Source organism: Aricia agestis, chromosome 4 (genome assembly GCF_905147365.1).
Source record: "Aricia agestis chromosome 4, ilAriAges1.1, whole genome shotgun sequence".
Classification (NCBI taxonomy): domain Eukaryota; kingdom Metazoa; phylum Arthropoda; class Insecta; order Lepidoptera; family Lycaenidae; genus Aricia; species Aricia agestis.
In genome coordinates, this window is record NC_056409.1 from 3,975,466 (window position 1) to 3,995,471 (window position 20,006).

A 20,006-nucleotide genomic window follows, 5' to 3' on the forward strand; every position below is an offset into this window, starting at 1 on the left:
TATATGCGCCGTCTGCAATCTTCATTTATTATTTTGGTTTTGTAAGATTATCAAACGGTATTTATTATATTATTTTAATTTGTAATATTTTGTGGCGAACATTATTTTTAAATGGGCCATACTGAACAGCTGTCAGTAGCATAGATAATACAGATATATAGTCAGTAGTGTCAGTGTCCAATCAGTGTCAAACGCAAATAATCAGTTTCCAGCTGCACTAAATTTCTAAATAACTTCTAATTTAAATAAAGCCGACGTAATTAATAAAATACTATGCCGATTACAAGTTTTGGTGAAAAGTAGAAAAAATTTGAATATGCAATATTTATAACTGTAACAGTTTTTGTTATTCCGAATTATTGCACCTTGTTTTCATCTACCTAATATCTTGAATTTCACAAAATGTTCTTCGAGTTATTCATGTGAGTATATCCCAATGTTTGCCGCTTTTAAAAGATGTAAACACGTACTCGTTTAATGCAACACATAATTCAGATAACACCATAATTTCATATTATTGTTAAATGTTAAGTTGTTATTCTAGTAAGATTTAGTTAACATGTATTGTATAAAACATCACGTGCCTGTAGAGAGGTAAAGTAATCGGAAACCGTATTATATTATTTATATTAACATTAAAAAAATGAATAAACTCTAATATCTTGTAATGTAATACCCAATGCACAGTTTAATTTTAAATTTACTCTGATGTATAGCTGTGTTTAGCTAAATATATATGTGTTAGTAACCCATTAAATTCTCAAATAAAATGAAATAGAATATATTGTATTTCAAAATTCCTTGTTTCAGCTTATTTGTGGTCCTTCCACTATTTTTCTTGGCATTTGTTACATTTGCTACCTTCGTCCTGATACCTTGTGCATTTATCTTTGCGTCATGGTACATGAGGATCAAGGAGAGGAAGCTGGAGAGGCGCAAGAGGGATGGAGCAAATGTTGCCTTCTTCCACCCCTACTGCAATGGCGGGGGTGGCGGAGAGAGAGTCCTCTGGGTTGCTATCAAGGCATTGCTCACTAGGTGAACAATTTTATTTTCTCCTGATACAGTATTAATATCACATTTATAATTTTTAAGCGGAAATATTAATTTACATTTAGTAATATTTTTTTGGTGATAAAATATTATTTTTTAATTGTTTTATAAAATTATAGAATTAAAAAAAACGCTACACATAGTGAGAATATCTAAGGTGAAGTGTTACCTATGTTACTGTAGCAAAATATATTATTCATTTCAGTTTTCACACCCTAGTCCATTGATAATTATTATAATAATGATGGGGGTATTTCTTATCACAGGTATCCTGATATTCACATTTACGTTTACACAGTTGAGACTGCCGAGGCCAAGACTATAATAGATAAGGTGCAGAATCAGTTCAATGTTAAGCTGGATGTAGACAAGATCAATTTTATAAGACTGAGTATGAAGAATGCTATCGACCCCGCATCATACCCGTACTTAACACTGCTGATGCAGAGCTTGGGCTCCATTGGTTTAGGCATGGAGGCATTTATGAAGTTCAATCCTGGTAAGATTTTTTCACAAACATTTCATTAGTATGTTTTTCACTGTACAGTGATATAACAAGTATTGTAGTATCTCAATCAAACACAGAGTCACTCTGCCCGGGCGCGCACTAGCGGCCAAGCCGCGGTGGCCATCGAGATATAATATATCTCGCTGGCCGCCGCGGCCTGGCCGCTAGTGCGCGCCCGGGCTTAGGGCTTACATTAACAGGCAAGGTAAACTATAATAGTAGTAAGCAGCTATGGGTAAAGGATTTCCTAGATGTTGCTGAAAATAATTTCCCTACTGAAAACACACTTCTACACAAATAAATAATCCTTGATGTGCCATGTGAATTTTCTTCTTTGCTAGCTACATTCTTACAGATGTTTCTTACATTATTTTTTTTGTAAGAAACTACTATAATAATTATAATATAGTGGAATAAGCGCAAGAAAAGTGTATAATTATTGAATTGAACATGAATTACCACCAAGAACTTACCTACAGTACATTCAATATCATACTCTTACAGATATCTACATAGACACAACGGGGTTCGCGTTCACGTACCCCATATTCCGGTACCTGGCGGCGTGTCCGGTAGGCACGTACACGCACTACCCCACCATCACGTCGGCCATGATGCGGCGCGTGAAGCACCGCGTCGCCGCCCACAATAACAGCAGCCTCATCGCGCGCAACCCTCTGCTCACCTGGTGCAAGATACTCTACTACAAGATGTTTGGGATGGTGAGATGGCTCGGTTACAATGGGTTTAAGCTGGCGTAGTGGATCAAAGTCCGGTCGGGAACACCTAAAATATTTTTTTCTTTCGAATAACATTCCGAATAACGGAGAGCAGCCAATGAGTTTGCCCAGATGGTACATTCTACATTGACCCAATGCTCCTAGTCTGTTGAAACTCCATAGCAAAATAAGCAGAAAAAGATGACATGACATCTATACTATAATATTATATGGCGGAAGAGTTAGTTAGTTTGTTTGTTTGAACGCGCTAATCTCAGGAACTACTGGTCCGATTTGGAAAATACTTTCAGTGTTGGATAGCCCATTTATCGAGGAAGCCTATAGGCTATATTTTATCACGCTAATACTAATAGGAGCGAAGAAATAGAGGGAAGTGTGGGAAAAATGGGAGAAATTATTTGAAATGGCTTATTTGAACACGCTAATCTCAGGAACTACTGGTCCGATTTGAAATATTCTTTCAGCGTTAGATTGTCCATTTATCGAGAGAGGCTATAAGCTATATTTTATCACGCTAAGACTAATGGGAGCGAAGAAATAGAGGAAAATGTGAAAAAATGGGGGAAATTATTTGAGAGGGGTTTTTTGAACGTGCTATTCTCAGGAAAAAAACGGGGAAAATTATTTGAAAAGGTTACCTCACGAACTACTGGAGCAATTTTTCTGTTATTTGGCACAGATAAGAAGTAGTCCACGTGAAGGATCATAGGCTATTTTTTGTGGACTAATTTGTCTGTGAAATATCTATTTGACGCGGGCGAAGCTGCGCGGAACGTTATATTTCGCGTGGTCACGACATCACGCGTAAACGTCTGGACCCATTTTGCTGAAATTTGGTATAAAGATACTTTGAGTCCCGAAAAAAGACATAGGATACATTTTGTTCCGGAAAAATGTACGGCTACTGCACAACATACTTTTATGATTTGCGCGTAAACTATTCAATCTATTTTGTTAGAATTTGGTATGGAGATACTTTGAGTCTCGAGAAAGGACAAGGATTACTAATTTTGTCCCGGAAAATGTATGGTTCTCGCACAATAAACTTTTATGATTTGCGCGTAAACAACTATAAACTAAATTCGACGCGGACGAAGTCGCGGGCAACAGCTAGCTAGGTTAATAATTTGAAAAACGATTTATGGTCACAGCACACAATATAATATCAACTCGGAAAGGGATCGTCACCGTATCGCCTTCGGCTCGCCGTCAACCAGGCGTCAACCTAACGTATGCACTTTTTTTTTTTTAATATGTGATAAGGGGGCAGACGGGTCACCTGATGGAAAGCAACTTCCGTTGCCCATGGACACTCGCAGCATCAGAAGAGCTACAGGTGCGTTGCCGGCCTTTTAAGAGGGAATAGGGTAGTAGGGGAGGGTAGGGGTGGGAAGGGAATAGGGGAGGGTAGGAAAGGGAATAGGGTAGGGGATTGGGCCTCCGGTAAACTCACTCACTCGCAAGCGCTGTTTCACGCCGGTTTTCTGTGAGAACGTGGTATTTCTCCGGTCGAGCCGGCCCATTCGTGCCTAAGCATGGCTCTCCCACGTATAAACGTATTATGTATAACGTATTACCAAAGCGTATCAGTAGCGCCTGTACGTCAACTCGGCTATAACGGCTAGGCGACGCCTCGCTTACGGCTCGCCGATCGCTGTCCCCTTCCGTTGCAGTAGGGAGTTTCATACAAACAATATTGATCGGCTCGAGGCGATACGGTGGCGGTCCCTTTCCGTGTTGATATGTGTGCTGTGACCTTTATAATCAGGAAGTTATATTTTCTACCATATCACCATTGTCACTATGATAATAAAGTGAAATGTTGCAGATGTACCGGTGGGTGGGTCGGTGCGCGGACGTGGTGCTGGTGAACGGCACGTGGACGGAGGAGCACATCAACGAGCTGTGGGGCCGCCCGCTCTCCACGCACCGCGTCTACCCGCCGTGCGAGGTATGTGCAGATGTAGGGGGGGTGGGTCGGTGCGCGGACGTGGTGCTGGCACGTGGACGGAGGAGCACATCAACGAGCTGTGGGGCCGCCCGCTCTCACCCGCCGTGCGAGGTATGTGCAGATGTACCGGTGGGTGGGTCGGTGCGCAAATGTGGTGCTGGTGAACGGCACGTGGACGGAGGAGCACATCAACGAGCTGTGGGGCCGCCCGCTCTCCACGCATAGCGTCTACCCGCCGTGCGAGGTATGTGCAGATGTACCGGTAGGTGGGTCGGTGCGCGGACGTGGTGCTGGTGAACGGCACGTGGACTGAGGAGCACATCAACGAGCTGTGGGGCCGCCCGCTCTCCACGCACCGCGTCTACCCGCCGTGCGAGGTATGTGCAGATGTAGAGGGGGTAGGTCGGTGCGCGGACGTGGTGCTGGTGAACGGCACGTGGACGGAGGAGCACATCAACGAGCTGTGGGGCCGCCCGCTCTCCACGCACCGCGTCTACCCGCCGTGCGAGGTATGTGCAGATGTAGGGGGGGTGGGTCGGTGCGCGGACGTGGTGCTGGCACGTGGACGGAGGAGCACATCAACGAGCTGTGGGGCCGCCCGCTCTCACCCGCCGTGCGAGGTATGTGCAGATGTACCGGTGGGTGGGTCGGTGCGCAAATGTGGTGCTGGTGAACGGCACGTGGACGGAGGACACATCAACGAGCTGTGGGGCCGCCCGCTCTCCACGCATAGCGTCTACCCGCCGTGCGAGGTATGTGCAGATGTACCGGTAGGTGGGTCGGTGCGCGGACGTGGTGCTTGTGAACGGCACGTGGACGGAGGAGCACATCAACGAGCTGTGGGGCCGCCCGCTCTCCACGCACCGCGTCTACCCGCCGTGCGAGGTATGTGCAGATGTAGAGGGGGTAGGTCGGTGCGCGGACGTGGTGCTGGTGAACGGCACGTGGACGGAGGAGCACATCAACGAGCTGTGGGGCCGCCCGCTCTCCACGCACCGCGTCTACCCGCCGTGCGAGGTATGTGCAGATGTACCGGTAGGTGGGTCGGTGCGCGGACGTGGTGCTGGTGAACGGCACGTGGACGGAGGAGCACATCAACGAGCTGTGGGGCCGCCCGCTCTCCACGCACCGCGTCTACCCGCCGTGCGAGGTATGTGTAGATGTAGGGGGGGTGGGTCGGTGCGCGGACGTGGTGCTGGCACGTGGACGGAGGAGCACATCAACGGGCTGTGGGGCCGCTCGCTCTCACCCGCCGTGCGAGGTATGTGCAGATGTACCGGTGGGTGGGTCGGTGCGCAAATGTGGTGCTGGTGAACGGCACGTAGACGGAGGAGCACATCAACGAGCTGTGGGGCCGCCCGCTCTCCACGCATAGCGTCTACCCGCCGTGCGAGGTATGTGCAGATGTACCGGTAGGTGGGTCGGTGCGCGGACGTGGTGCTGGTGAACGGCACGTGGACGGAGGAGCACATCAACGAGCTGTGGGGCCGCCCGCTCTCCACGCACCGCGTCTACCCGCCGTGCGAGGTATGTGCAGATGTAGAGGGGGTAGGTCGGTGCGCGGACGTGGTGCTGGTGAACGGCACGTGGACGGAGGAGCACATCAACGAGCTGTGGGGCCGCCCGCTCTCCACGCACCGCGTCTACCCGCCGTGCGAGGTATGTGCAGATGTAGGGGGGGTGGGTCGGTGCGCGGACGTGGTGCTGGCACGTGGACGGAGGAGCACATCAACGAGCTGTGGGGCCGCCCGCTCTCACCCGCCGTGCGAGGTATGTGCAGATGTACCGGTGGGTGGGTCGGTGCGCAAATGTGGTGCTGGTGAACGGCACGTGGACGGAGGAGCACATCAACGAGCTGTGGGGCCGCCCGCTCTCCACGCACCGCGTCTACCCGCCGTGCGAGGTATGTGCAGATGTAGGGGGGGTGGGTCGGTGCGCGGACGTGGTGCTGGCACGTGGACGGAGGAGCACATCAACGAGCTGTGGGGCCGCCCGCTCTCACCCGCCGTGCGAGGTATGTGCAGATGTACCGGTGGGTGGGTCGGTGCGCAAATGTGGTGCTGGTGAACGGCACGTGGACGGAGGAGCACATCAACGAGCTGTGGGGCCGCCCGCTCTCCACGCATAGCGTCTACCCGCCGTGCGAGGTATGTGCAGATGTACCGGTAGGTGGGTCGGTGCGCGGATGTGGTGCTGATGAACGGCACGATGGACGGAGGAGCACATCAACGAGCTGTGGGGCCGCACGCTCTCCACGCACGGCGTCTACCCGCCGTGCGAGGTATGAAATACACCTAGTTAGAAAGTTTCCACCAGTTTCGTTAACAGATGCCGATTGCCGGGTCGTTCAAATGTTAGCTACGCAGGCGTTATTTATGCTATGCGCAATACACTAAATGACTTCTAGAATACACAATTTTTCAACGAAAAGAAGAAATCCTGTTAAATGTCAACAGTGTTATTAGTTATTACACTTGTCTAAAATAATTATGTTATACACTAGTATCTGGGGGCACGGGAGTGCCCCCGCCAAGATGAGCCAAGCGAAGCGCGCAAGGGCACTACCTACCTTTTCTCGAAACGTTTCGTTGTATTTTTGAACCCTCGTAACTTTGGTTTGAATAATGCTAGATAGTTGAAATTTTTAAGATATAATGACATGGGTATAATTATTAAATGCGCAAAGTTTGAATATCGTAGCTATTATACTTTAGATTTTATAGGTGTCCAAAAACCCACAATTTGGTCACTGACTCACCGATCATCAAAAGTGTTAGGGTACTTCCTGAAGTCTTAGAAAGCTGAAATTTGGTGTGTAACATAGTACATACTGAAACAACAAAAAAAATTATCAAACCCAACTTAACCTATATCCGTACCATTATATGTAGAGCAAAATTAGGCAAAAATTTGTGTTTTTTGTATGGGCTCCCTTAATTTTTTATTTTATTTTAATATTATTATTAAATATTACATTAGACATATAACTAAGGACTTTGAGAAAAAATCAAGCACCTAACTGTTGCCATTATTGATATAGAGCAAAAAAGGCCAAAAAAATCACGTTTGTTTTTTCAGTATTTTTTTTTTCAGTATTTTTTGTTACAGCGGCAACAGATATTATGTATATCTGTTGCCGCTGTATCTGTTAAAATTTCAACTCTCTAGCTATTACCGTTCTTGAGTTACAGCCTGGAGACAGACAGACAGACAGACGGACAGACGGAAAGACAATGAAGTCTTAGTAATAGGGTCCCGTTTTTACCCTATGGGTACGGAAACCTAAAAAATGAACTAAAAGAAAAAACAACGTAAACCAGCTTACAAAAAGAAATGAAATCCCACCAAAAATATTTTCATGTAAAAATGTTGCCAAGATGAGAACAATATAATATAATAATATAATATCTATGAACGCTTCACACCACGTCAGTCTGGCCCCGTGCTAAGTACCTAAAGGACTTGTGTTACAGGTACCAGACAACGGAAATATATTTAATACTTTTATACTATACATATATTTAAGATTTTTATTATATGATACACATATTTAATACACATCCAGACCCGGAAACATTAAACTTTTTGTTCCGTCGGCGGGATTCGAACCCGTGACCCCCGGCTTGAGCTACCAACGCGCTCACCACTGAGCCACAGAGGTCGTCAACATATTAATGTGTCAGCCGCACGAAAATAATCTAAAAACTCTACACATTAGTCAAAATCGGTGGCTTGGCCATTTTGTTATTCGTCAGGGCTTTGAACTTAATATACCGTAACTATGAATGATAAATGGCCAGGCCACCGATTTTGACTAATGTGTAGAGTTTTTAGGTTCTCCTCGTGCGGCTGACATGTTATATTATTATCAAATATTTTGCCGCGCTTTAGTGTAAAATTAAGGTTTTTAGATTTAGGGCTGAGTTTGTAAGGTTAGAAACTTGGCTCTACATGAGATCTCACTACTTTTTGACACGACGAACTATAATATTAATATGTTCTCATCTTGGCAACATTTTTACATGAAAATGTTTTTGGTGGGCTAAATCGTTACAGGTAACAGGTACGAAAATATTATGTTTGCATAATTTTTATAAATCAATATAAGCAAGACTTTAAGACAGTGAATCTTTGTTTCTACTTGAAAAGAAAGTTAAACAATAAGTAATAACTATCAGAGAAATCTGTTCCCTAGGTGTCTGAGCTGAAGAAGCTACGGTCTCTGGTGCGGGACTCGGACCCCATCCGCATCCTGTCGGTGGCGCAGTTCCGACCGGAGAAGGATCACCCGCTGATGCTGCAGGCGCTGTACGAGCTGCGCAACCTGCTCATGAACAACGACCAGCTCTGGGGGAAGGTATACACTTTCTTTACGCAACGAATTTACAAGAGAAGATTGTCTTACTAATTACGTGTGGCACTCGGGGACTGCCGCGGTAAAGCCATTGCATAGCATTTTTATCAACTTATGCAATTACAATTCGCATACGTTCACTCGCACGCACACAAAGCAATACGACGGTCGCAGTGGGGTGTGTGAGGGTTTTTTCGTTACGGAGTTTTTGATTCGGTCGCCGCGCTCAAAGCAAAGTACTTATAACCTAATTGAGAATGTGATTAATGACTGTTAAAATTTCTAGTTACCTCACAATCGGACAGACGATAAAATAAGTTATAAACTACAACTGGCCGCGATAAAAAGTTTATAACATTAGTGCAAATGACAACTGAAAAGTGTTTGTACCGCTGGAATCAAAATATAGTTTTCTTCCTACAACAAAATTGTGGGCGTGAAAGCGTAACACATTTAGCCCCAATTTCACCAACGACTGTTGAAGTTGACGCCGGAATTAGTATCACGTTACCCCTTTCGATTTTCATATGAATGAAAGAGAAGACATTACATTTTAACAAGCTGTTAACACTAACAGACGTTGGTGAAATTGGGGCTTAAAATATTATTACTTTGATATACTATATTTTATACGTGGGAGAGCAATGCTTCGGCACGAATGGGCCGGCTCGACCGGATAAATACCACGTTCTCACAGAAAGCCAGCCAAAACCTACCCTCCCCTATTACCCTATTCCCTCTTAAAAGGCCGGCAACGCACATGCAGCTCTTCTGATGCTGCGAGTGTCCATGGGCGACGGAAGTTGCTTTCCATCAGGTGACCCGTTTGCTCGTTTGCCCCCTTATTTCATAAAAAAAAAAAATTGAGCTGAGAGCTCTATTGTGCTACTTACCGTACGTTTTCCTACTACCTAGTGTCTAAACACACTAGGCCGAAAATACGCGGTCGAAGTTCGGCATGATTACGATTTACGCCTGCAATATATTTTGAATTATCGATGACACACCATGCCGAAATTACGTTGCGTTATATTGTATGCGTAGCGCATTGCTGACGTAATCATGCCGAACTTCGGCCGCGTATCTAAGGGGGATATTAGATTATTATCATTTATATTGGATCCTAGATCATTGAGTCATTTATATTGGATAATGTAACATAGATAAATGATTAATTTCCTCCTTGATCATGGTTTTTTGACATTTGCTGAGAGTTTTGATCCAATACGGTCATAGAAATAGGTGTTACCAGTTATTTAATTTAAAAAAGAGTTTTTAATTTCTTGTTCGTTAATGTTTCAAATAATGTAATGTAATTATTTTTCTAATTATATTCTTGGATAATCTTGCTGAAATAACAAAAAACAAGCCATATTAAAAACTAGCTGTTGCCCGCGACTTCGTCCGCGTGGACTTCAGTTTATAGTACTTTATAGCGCGCGATGTCAACAAAATTGGTGTCAAAAGCTTTTATAAAAAAACCCTGGTACCCCTTAAATCAATACAGCTGTGCAGTGTGCACACAATAAGTATTTCATTTTTTTATATTAAACTTTATATTTTATGCCAAATTTTAAAGCTTATTTAGCCCTCCGATTACACAACTTTACCCATAAACTATTTATCATTGATAGGTTTAAGGTTACGTCACTGTACAGATAAAGTACTGAGTTATTTAATACCGTAGAATAGATATAACAATCGAAAAAAATCGAAACTTAAATGTAAGATGATACCACGTCTTATAGGAAGACTTTTGAGCAAGCGTCAGCGCGATGTAGAAGACGCACGGCGCCATCTATTATGAATTGTTGGAACTAACTTAATTTGAACAAATTTACGCAATTTCACCCCCTTACAACCCTTTTTTCCAGTAAAAAAAGTAGCCTATGTCCTTTCTCAGGCTTTAGACTATCTACCATCGGTTCGGTAGTTTTGGCGTTTGGCGTGAAAGCGAGACTGACAGACAGACAGACAGACAGAGATACTTTTGGCGTTTGGCGTGAAAGCGAGACTGACAGACAGACAGACAGACAAAGATACTTTCGCATTTATAATATTAGTATAGATTATGTGATTATGTACCACTTACCAGGGTTTTAAAAAGTTTTTAAATTTGACACAAATTCTGTTGACACCGCGCGCTATAAACTAAAGACCACGCGGACGAAGTCGCGGGCAACAGCTAGTTAGTTAATATTAACGTGTATAACAATCAAAATGGTACCACCTCTTATAGAAATACGCATGAGCAAGCAATAGCGCGATCTAGGGGACTCATGGCGCCATCTGTTTTGAGTTTTTTGGAACTAAGTTAATTTAACCAAATTTACGCATTTTCACCCCCTTACAACCCTTTTTCCAGTTAAAACGTAGCCTATGTCCTTTCTCAAGCTTTAGTCTATCTGTGTACAAAATTTCATTACAATCGGTTCAGTAGTTTTGGCGCTGTTGTTTTTGAATTTGATGTCTAAGTTGGTAGGTGAGTTATTAGTTAATAACGTGTATAACAATCGAAAGAATCGAAAAATCTAGCTCAATATGGTACCACCTCTTATAGAAATACGTATGAGCAAGCAATAGCGCGATCTAAGGGACTCTTGGCGCCATCTGTTTTAAGTTTTTGGAACTAAGTTAATTTGACCAAATTTACGCATTTTCACCCCCTTACAACCCCTTTTTCCAGTTAAAAAGTAGCCTATGTCCTTTCTCAGGCTTTAGACTATCTGTGTACAAAATTTCATTACTATCGGTTCAGTAGTTTTGGCGTGAAAGCGAGACAGACAGACAGACAGACAGAGATACTTTCGCATTTATAATATTAGTATGGATTAAACATCATATTCTAACGTATTAAAAACTATAAACAAAAACATACTAACTAATAAGTATGATTAGTTCTATGTTACAATAAAGTAAAAAATAAAACGCCATCTGTTGAATCGTATTAGAACTAAAATGTTCATTCCATCGATATATTTCTGGATTTTTTATAATATTATATATAAAATATGTTTAAGATTTTTGAAATTTTATTTTAATACACATCCAAGACCCAGGAAAATTGAAAACTTTTTGTTCCGCCTGCGGGACTCGAACCCAGGACCCCCGGGATGAGCGCTGGCCACGCGCAATGCGAATTCATTTTCATCGAAATTTTCATGGAAATAAGATATTTTCCCACATCAAAATGTAGCCTATGTCCTTTCTCAGACTCTAGAATAACTGTATACAAAGTTTCATTGCAATCGGTTCAGTAGTTTTGGCGTGAAAGCAAGACAGACAGACAGACAGACAGACAGAGATACTTTCGCATTTATAATATTAGTATGGATGACGATGTCTTTTGACAAATCGAATTCTCTGAGATCTAGTAACCCTGACGTCAATACCTGTCAGCGATAGCGCTCTACATTGGCTATTGAAACCACATATGACGTAAAATAGTATCAATGAAATATGATAATGTAATATGCAGATATGATCAAATTAACATTTTAAACTTTCGCGTTGCATTATAATTAAACTTTTTAATCGGGACTTAACGCGACTTATTTAAGTAGTAATGCTACTACGAGTACATACTTTTTCTCGACGTTTCGGCCGTGTTGCAACGGCCGTGGTCACGAGGGGACTGCAGGAGCGCGACGTCTTCGTTTGCACCGGGCGGTCGGTTCTACGACTACCCTCGAGTTGTCCAATATTTGTGTTCCAATACACTGAAAGTGAGTCTGTCAGTGTGTCAGAAAACCAACACACACTGACAGATATCTACACGCATCTTCTCATCATCATCCTCGGCATCTTCATTCTGCTATATCATCATTAACAAACAGAGCTCATAACCTTTGTGACCCTGAACATTTGCCCAAGGAGCTAACACATGTTCAGGAGGTACTTAGACGTAACGGGTATGAGGTGTCGAGGGGATTGAGAAGACAGAAGGAGAAAACGAGGTATCCAGAGGTGAACCGTAAGGCAGCATTTTTACCATACGTCAAAGGCGTAACGGACAAAATTGGAACAGAGCTGAGGAAATACTCCATTAAGACTGTGTATACTCCGTTACGTAAAATATCACAAGTACTTCGGTCACCAAAGGATTCCTTACCTTTCCAAACTCCTGGGGTTTATAAAATAGATTGTAGCTGTGGTAGTTCGTACATTGGCTAAAGAAAACGGACTATTGGCGAAAGAGTGAAAGAGCACATCCGCGGTAGCAGAACATCTGCTTGATATGGGGACTAATCACTGGAGCTACACGACCCTAAAATCCTCTCTACGGATCGTAATTACCACACGAGAGTAATACGTGAAGCAATTGAAATTAAAAAGTACAAAAATTTCAATCGTGAGGACGGATTTAAATTGTCGCCCGCCTGGAATCCAGTGATCAATAAGTGCAAACCGCGTGTGTCACCTCTGTCTATAAGTGTAAACCCGGATACAGTTAGTGTTGTGTGTCGCAGTGAACCTACTGACTTTCAGTGTATTGGAACACAAATATTGGACAACTCGAGGGTAGTCGTAGAACCGACCGCCCGGTGCAAACGAAGACGTCGCGCTCCTGCAGTCCCCTCGTGACCACGGCTGTTGCAACACGGCCGAAACGTCGAGAAAAAGTATGTACTCGTAGTAGCATTACTACTTAAATAAGTCGCGTTAAGTCCCGATTAAAAAGTTTAATGATCAAATTATCATATATATTGGATCCTATATATGATCATATAAATGATCCAATATAAATGATAATGTAATACCCCCCTTAGGTATGGTGTGTTTAGACACTTAGGGTCAATTCAGACCGCAACGCGACGCGACGCGTAGATGCATTTCTAAATTTGTACTGAATTGACAGATTTGCATGACGTCTCGCGCAATTGAATTCTGTCAAATCTATACAAATTTTACACGGCATAAATAAGGGTCAATTCAGACATTGACATTGGACCCTTAGCAATTATGACACGTAAGACGTGATGTAGTATAAAGTCCTACTTAGCCTCTTAGAGTACGGTAACACGATCTGTCTGGCATCAGTTCAGTCCATCAGTCAGAGACTGACGTCAGAATAATTCAACCAGAAGGTATGTACTCATACATAAAATAATCAGTCCGTCCGCGTCAGTCAAACTGCTACACGATCATTATCCCGTCATTCTGGATCAGACTGATGGACTGACTTGATTGTAGACTGACCATGTAATCCATGTCTTATGCTAAGTACTCACATACGGTTTTGCTCGATAGTTTTACTCCAAATCGAGTAAAAATTACCACGTGGACCGCAAAACTCCCAGCTCGATTAAGGCTCGCATCGAGCCGGCTCGATGGGATTAAATAAATCTAATTTCCTTCGACCTTACTCGATGCGAGCCGTCGAGCTTTTCCCAAGCCATACTCAAGCCCAAGCGTGTGAGTTTTACGGTCCACATGATAATTTTTACTCGATTTGGAGACAATTTGGAAACAATCGAGTAACGCTGAATGTGTGGACGAAAGCCCGAGCCGTGATTTTTACTCTACGTGATTGCTCGATCGAGTGAAACCGTATATGAGTACTTAGCATTAGACTGTCCGTATAATCAGATCAAGCTGGTGCTGGTGGGTTCGGCGCGGTCGGCTAGCGAGCAGGAGCGCGTGCGCAACCTGCGCGACCTCGCCGCGCACCTCAGCGTGGACGGGCACGTGCAGTTCGTGCTCAACGCGCCCTACGCCCAGCTGCTGCAGCTCTACCAGACCAGCACCATGGCGATACACACCATGTGGAACGAGCACTTCGGCATCAGTGAGTACTGCTACCAATATACCAGTATGTTATATCTCATCTGAAAGCTAAGCCATCGAGCCACGTGTGTGTGTCGGTTAAGGTGGGATTTCACCAAACACACATAAAACTTAGTTTTATAAAACTTAGTTCCCATTGAACGCGTTCATGCTGCGACGTAAATCTCGTTTTGTATCAATTGGATTTCACAAACTTCTTTTGATCGCGATTATTAAATCTAAGTTTACGTGACGTCACGCGATTATTTTACATGTTTTCATCATTTCAAAACCTTTTCAAGTTAATTTAACTACAAAATAGCAAGAAACAATAAACTAACAAACGCATGTGTCAAAACTGTCATCTTGACATTTCTTTTATCTATGTTTTTCGTACCGCCATGACAGGGCTTGAACGGGTTTTATGACGTTAAACTTCGGACTTTGGGCGTTCAGAAGATAAAACTCGGATTTGCTGTGAACGCGTTCAGTTTATGCTGGTGAAATGCATTTCGATGTTATAATCGCGTTTATACGTTTTGAACCGGTTCAGAGTGCTTTGAACGCGTTCCATTTCTTTGATGAAATCGCCCCTAAGAGATATTGCTCAATATAACATTATGAATCTGTGGCGGTACCCGCAATTCGCTGATACTGTACTCGGCGAAACATGGCGGTAGCGGTCATTGACTCCCTGTCAAAAACTTGTAATTTTCTATATAAACCGCGATTGACAATGAAGTGTCAGATGTTGTTCGCGCTCGCGTTAAGAAATATTATTTTTAATTTGGTATCGAGTCTCAGCCCGTTCTGCTACGAATAATAACAACTATTTATTATTCGTAGCCGATCTGTTTAAAATTGACAAAGTTTCATACAAACTGTCATCCCCTATTTTATCCCCTTGGGGGTAGAATTGATCAAAATCCTTTCTTAGCGGATGCTTACGTCATAATATCTACCTGCATGCCAAATTTCAGCCCGATCAGTCCAGTGGTTTTGAGTTGTATATATTTAGACTATGTAGTGATGATATCAACGTTCGCCCGCAGGTGTGGTGGAGTGCATGGCGGCGGGCCTGATCACGATCGCGCACCGGTCCGGCGGGCCGCTGGCGGACATCATCGAGACGGCGGAGGGGTCCCGTACCGGCTTCCTCGCTGCCGAGCCCGCCGAGTACGCGCGCGCCATACTGGAGGTCATCGCGTTGCCGCAGCACGAGAGGAACAGGATCATCGAGGCTGCCAGGTTAGAGCCAGTCCACACGGTGCGTTGCGTCGACGCAGCGCTGCCGTTGCGTTGTTTTACATACAAATAAACAACATGTTCATACGACGCGCATGACGGACAGCAGCCCCCGAGACGAAGCGGGAGGGGGTGTTGACGTTAAGACTGCATCGTAATAAAGCTGCGATGGCGCAGCGCTGGTGTGGCCGGCTATGCATCAAACGACAGCGCTGCGTCGACGCAGCGCTGACGCAACGCGTCGTGTGGACTGGCCTAGCGCCATGCATGGTTTTTTTAGCGGTTGCGCGGCGGATTATAGGCATTTGACCGCGGCGGATTCGCGTTGCGCCCACTAACCGCCCGCGCCAGTATGATAAGCGGCTTATCATAAGCCCTTACCAGCCGTCTTATAGTGATCATTGTGATCAATGACTAAAACGTAGTGATTATATTCTCTTTGATCAATGACATGACGTCTTGACATAAAATAATTTGCTTTTGACGAAAATGATATAATATCATTGTCTACTAAAATATCTCAGTGAGTTGTTACTTATTACTAAATAGTGTTACCAATAATGTAATAAATGCGTTTATAATATCTTTACAGGGCTTCAGTCGACCGTTTCTCTGAGTCGGAGTTCGAGAAAGCGTTCATAAGAACGTCGGGGCCGCTGTTCACATTACAGTAGTTAATGTTGCAATGTTATTCCACTAAGTATAAGATTATAGATAAAACAAGTTTACCAAATTTGCATTTTTATTATAAAACAAAATAAAATATAATATATAAAATATACACTTGAAACATGAAGCTATTTAGATACAATTATAACGGAATATTAAAAGATGTGGATTTGTGGATTCAAAGCTTACCAAAAAGTATTATTAAATTCTGGAATCATTAATTTGAAATATTTGTAAATTTTTATTTAAAATACACACAATATTATTATGAGAGTCATGTTTATATTTACGAGATTGTCTGATTACAAACGTTATAATTGTATCCTAATACATGGAATGTAAGATCATCTATGTGGAGCTACACCCCACTCTGTCTCTCGGAATTAACCTCAGTTCTGATCCATGTTTTAGGAAAACATTTCCTGAAAAAAGATAAATCAAAGTTAGAACTGTTTTATGACACAGAAATACTAGCCCTGGATTTATAAATAGGCCGTGTACCCTGCGGGCCTAAGGGAGGCGGCAGATTTCGTACAAAGGGCGGCGTAATTAAAGTGGCCTACACAGTACACGGGGCGTTGTAAAGAGGCTTGGGGTGTATCTTGTAATTTTATGTTATCTTTATGCATTTTAAATTAAAACAAGGTGGGGCGCTAAAACATATTTTCTTCTCAAGTGGGCAGTGGACAAAATAAGTTTGGGAATACCTGCATTAGACGTATAGACAGATTGTGCCTGTTACATAAAAATTCTATGAAAGTCATACCAAACCTGTCGAATCATAAATTAGTGGCGGCCTTACCCATTGCGAGGCCCCGGGCGGAAGGTCTGTGCGAGGCCCTGTCTTAACTGTAAAAATAACTGGCGGGCCCCTGTAAAAGCGAGGTCCCGGGCGATTTCCGTGTTCGTCATAATAGTGACTCACCGGCAGTCTGCTGCGTGTTGATGCCGATGCCGTCGTCGGTGATGATGGCGCTGGTGGCGGGCTCCACGCGGAACTCCTCCGCCGCGAACTTCAGCACGGCCGCGGTGATGGTGGCCCAAACACATGAGTTATGTCAGTGACTCACCGGCAGTCTGCTGCGGGTTGATGCCGATGCCGTCGTCGGTGATGATGGCGCTGGTGGCGGGCTCCACGCGGAACTCCTCCGCCGCGAACTTCAGCACCGCCGTGAACGGCGTCGCCTCTGGTACGCTCAGACTGGAATGTTATATTAACATACAGGGACTTCTAGGGACCTAGTATGCACTTAGATAATAACCCTAATTGAAAAGATGACATTGCCCCATAAAGTTAATATACCTAGCGGAATAGAGCAACAATCTCGAGCTGTCAAACGAAACCGAAATTAGTTTCATCTGTGTGTAAAAATATGTGTATGTAATATGTATACACTTACACAAGCATGATTGAACAAGATTTCTATGAGATTAAATTGTCAACGTGCGGCACGTGCCGACTGGACGTCAAAAAAAGAGTGCTGCTGTCATGTATCACACATCTCTTTTTACCACGCAGTGTTACTGATAGTGACATCTCTCTTACTCAGGCCTTTGTTTCTCTATTCCGCTAGGTATATTAACTTTATGCATTGCCCTGTAAATGTATAGTACCATCGAGGAAATTGATTCCTAGGCAGTTGACAGACCAACGTCATTTGGTTAGATCATGTCAATTCAATGTTAATAATTGTGATCTGTCGGCTAGCTTTGATGTAATGCGACCAAACTACGTAGGTCCCCCATCTGCATAGGAATTAACTTCTCTGATAGTAAATCAGTAAATGTAGTAGATACGCATATATTTTATGATTTAAAAAAGGTGCATACAGCTATATAATACAAACCATATGATGCTCTGAATTTTGTGAAAGACTACTATTAATACCTTGATTGTGGGAAAACCAGACACAATAGCTATTCAATTGTTATTGCGGTCCACCTAGGCCGCTTGGGAATTGAAGCATAATTTTTACTGCTACTCAGTATCAATGATTGTTACAGGTAAAATCAAAACACATTAATTTAAATCAAAATATAATATTAAATTAAATTTAAAAAATCTTCAAAAAGACTATCATGATTTAAGAGCATTATTCCAGAATTTCAAATCAGAATTATTTTTCACAATAATTTCCAGAAATTCTAATTTCAAATCATCATTTTTGAATAGCTTTTGTAGTACTGACAGCAATTCATAATATGTAAGACTTATGTAAAAATAATCTGATGACATATTTTCATTGATTAATCTACCGCAGTCCAATAGTGCCCTCGAGGTGGCTCTGAATAGATCAGTGTATAGCAATAACAGATTTCTTAAGTCCTCCTCGGGCAAGGATAACAAAATACTCCAGAATTTTTTATTCTCCACACTTCTACGTGACATGATTTTTAAAATCATGTTCACAATATTTTTTCTGGCATTCAAATATTTAAAATCATTATTCAATAAACATGTAACTAACATTTCTATCATGTCCTTCTCATAGCTTTTCAAGATATCTTCAATGACTTTTTCTGGATTGTCGCAGCTACTTAATTCAGACAGAAAAATCAGGCTTTTGAACTTAGCAATTTTTTCTTTTGAAAATTCTACTGACAAATTTTTCGTCAGCACCTCCTGAGAAGCTGTCTCTAACATGATATCTGACAGACATTCTTCCAGCTTGGCTTCAGAAAAAATATTTAAGAACAATGAAAAACTAACATCGAATTGATTAATGCCAACATTTGATTGCAATATTTTCTTTAATATGTATTTGGGAGGATCAGTAAAGTAACTCTTAAATAGTGCACTTGATAAGTCATTCTTGTTGCTGAGGCTGCTAAGGAATTCATCAAGAAGTGAATTGTTTTGTAATTTATTGAGACATTTCTCTATGTGTTGAGATATAAGAAAAGCATTTCTGATTTCTTCCTGGCTAGTGTTAAGGTTCAGCCATGACTCTGTCTGGCACAAGTTGATAAAATCTTGAAAAAAGTCTAGAAACTGTCGAACCACAGCGGCTTCCATATGAAATGATATAACTTCAAAGTAGGAACTCCACAAGTTTTCAGCATCTATTAAACAAAAAACTAATGTTATCATAGGTACTTTTATCAAGAACATTGTGGCTTCATGTTATGTTTACAATGAAGTTATAACACTTTTTATTACATCTTTACAATTTGGTCACACCAATGGCAATGTAATAATATGATAATTATTATAGTTAATTTATTTTATCAGAGAAGGTACAAGTGATGCCAGGCGGGCCTGGGACCTCAGTCTTAATTAATAAACTAGGTATTATAATTAGGTAGGTACTAAAATTAACTCACACTTTGAAAGGAAGTTTTGGGTCTGAAGTAAGAGTGATTTTAAAGGTAACTTTAGACCTGAAACAACAACAAATTATTTTTATATGAAGTTCAAACAATCACAACATAAATTAAATAATTGTTTAACTTACATGATATGTCTTTTAAACTAAATTATTAGATGTAAAATTAACTAGTTCGTCCCAGACACAGATTACTAGTATTTATTGGTCCCAGATGGGCACACTTTATGACGTGACCAACGTCAACTGTCAAATGCAAAAGTGACGTTACAATATTGGCTGCGTTCCAGATGACGTTAATTTTGACCAAAACGCTCAAAATGTCCCCTTCTGCCGTTCCCTTTGGCTACCGGGGTCGTTTTGATCGCGGCTATGACGTCACTCATGACGTCAT

The 20,006-nt window shown here is 42.6% G+C and overlaps 2 protein-coding genes across 5 annotated transcripts; one reads left to right on the top strand and one right to left on the bottom strand.

The window, feature by feature from the left end:
• Positions 1 to 176: 176 nt before the first annotated feature.
• Positions 177 to 16,350, top strand: LOC121725927 (GDP-Man:Man(3)GlcNAc(2)-PP-Dol alpha-1,2-mannosyltransferase). 2 transcript variants are annotated; one of them, XM_042113114.1, is made up of 9 exons: positions 177 to 422; positions 811 to 1,038; positions 1,320 to 1,552; positions 2,066 to 2,283; positions 4,130 to 4,252; positions 8,448 to 8,609; positions 14,196 to 14,394; positions 15,425 to 15,620; positions 16,210 to 16,350. In XM_042113114.1, the coding sequence occupies exons 1-9, from the start codon at positions 403 to 405 to the stop codon at positions 16,289 to 16,291; spliced, it is 1,461 nt and encodes a 486-aa protein (XP_041969048.1). In that variant the 5' UTR covers positions 177 to 402; the 3' UTR covers positions 16,292 to 16,350. The 2 variants fall into 2 exon arrangements, with proteins under 2 accessions (XP_041969048.1, XP_041969047.1); XM_042113113.1 differs by lacking the exon at positions 177 to 422 and adding an exon at positions 556 to 594.
• An 80-nt stretch (positions 16,351 to 16,430) lies between these two features.
• LOC121726463 (ubiquitin-fold modifier 1) lies at positions 16,431 to 19,797 on the bottom strand. 3 transcript variants are annotated; one of them, XM_042113849.1, is made up of 5 exons: positions 19,742 to 19,797; positions 19,611 to 19,667; positions 17,445 to 17,487; positions 17,212 to 17,299; positions 16,431 to 16,708 (listed from the first exon to the last, which is right to left on the bottom strand). In XM_042113849.1, coding segments are annotated over exons 1-5 (264 nt in total). In that variant the 5' UTR covers positions 19,744 to 19,797; the 3' UTR covers positions 16,431 to 16,634. The 3 variants fall into 3 exon arrangements, with proteins under 3 accessions (XP_041969783.1, XP_041969782.1, XP_041969781.1); XM_042113848.1 differs by having other exon boundaries at positions 17,212 to 17,287; positions 17,433 to 17,487; XM_042113847.1 differs by lacking the exon at positions 17,212 to 17,299 and having other exon boundaries at positions 16,433 to 16,708; positions 17,357 to 17,487.
• Between the last annotated feature and the right edge of the window lie 209 nt (positions 19,798 to 20,006).

Bases quoted from the DNA above. Each gene is read 5' to 3' on its own strand.
- LOC121726463 (XM_042113849.1), bottom strand. The intron at 17,300-17,444 runs TTCGCGGCGGAG...GCCGTGCTGAAG, and splicing joins CGTTCACGGCGGTGCTGAAG to TTCGCGGCGGAGGAGTTCCG. The intron at 16,709-17,211 runs GTGAGTCACTAT...ATCTTTTTTCAG, and splicing joins CAACACGCAGCAGACTGCCG to GAAATGTTTTCCTAAAACAT.
- LOC121725927 (XM_042113113.1), top strand. From the start codon at position 560: ATGTATTGTATAAAACATCACGTGCCTGTAGAGAG. The intron at 595-810 runs GTAAAGTAATCG...TCCTTGTTTCAG, and splicing joins CATCACGTGCCTGTAGAGAG to CTTATTTGTGGTCCTTCCAC. The intron at 8,610-14,195 runs GTATACACTTTC...CCGTATAATCAG, and splicing joins ACGACCAGCTCTGGGGGAAG to ATCAAGCTGGTGCTGGTGGG.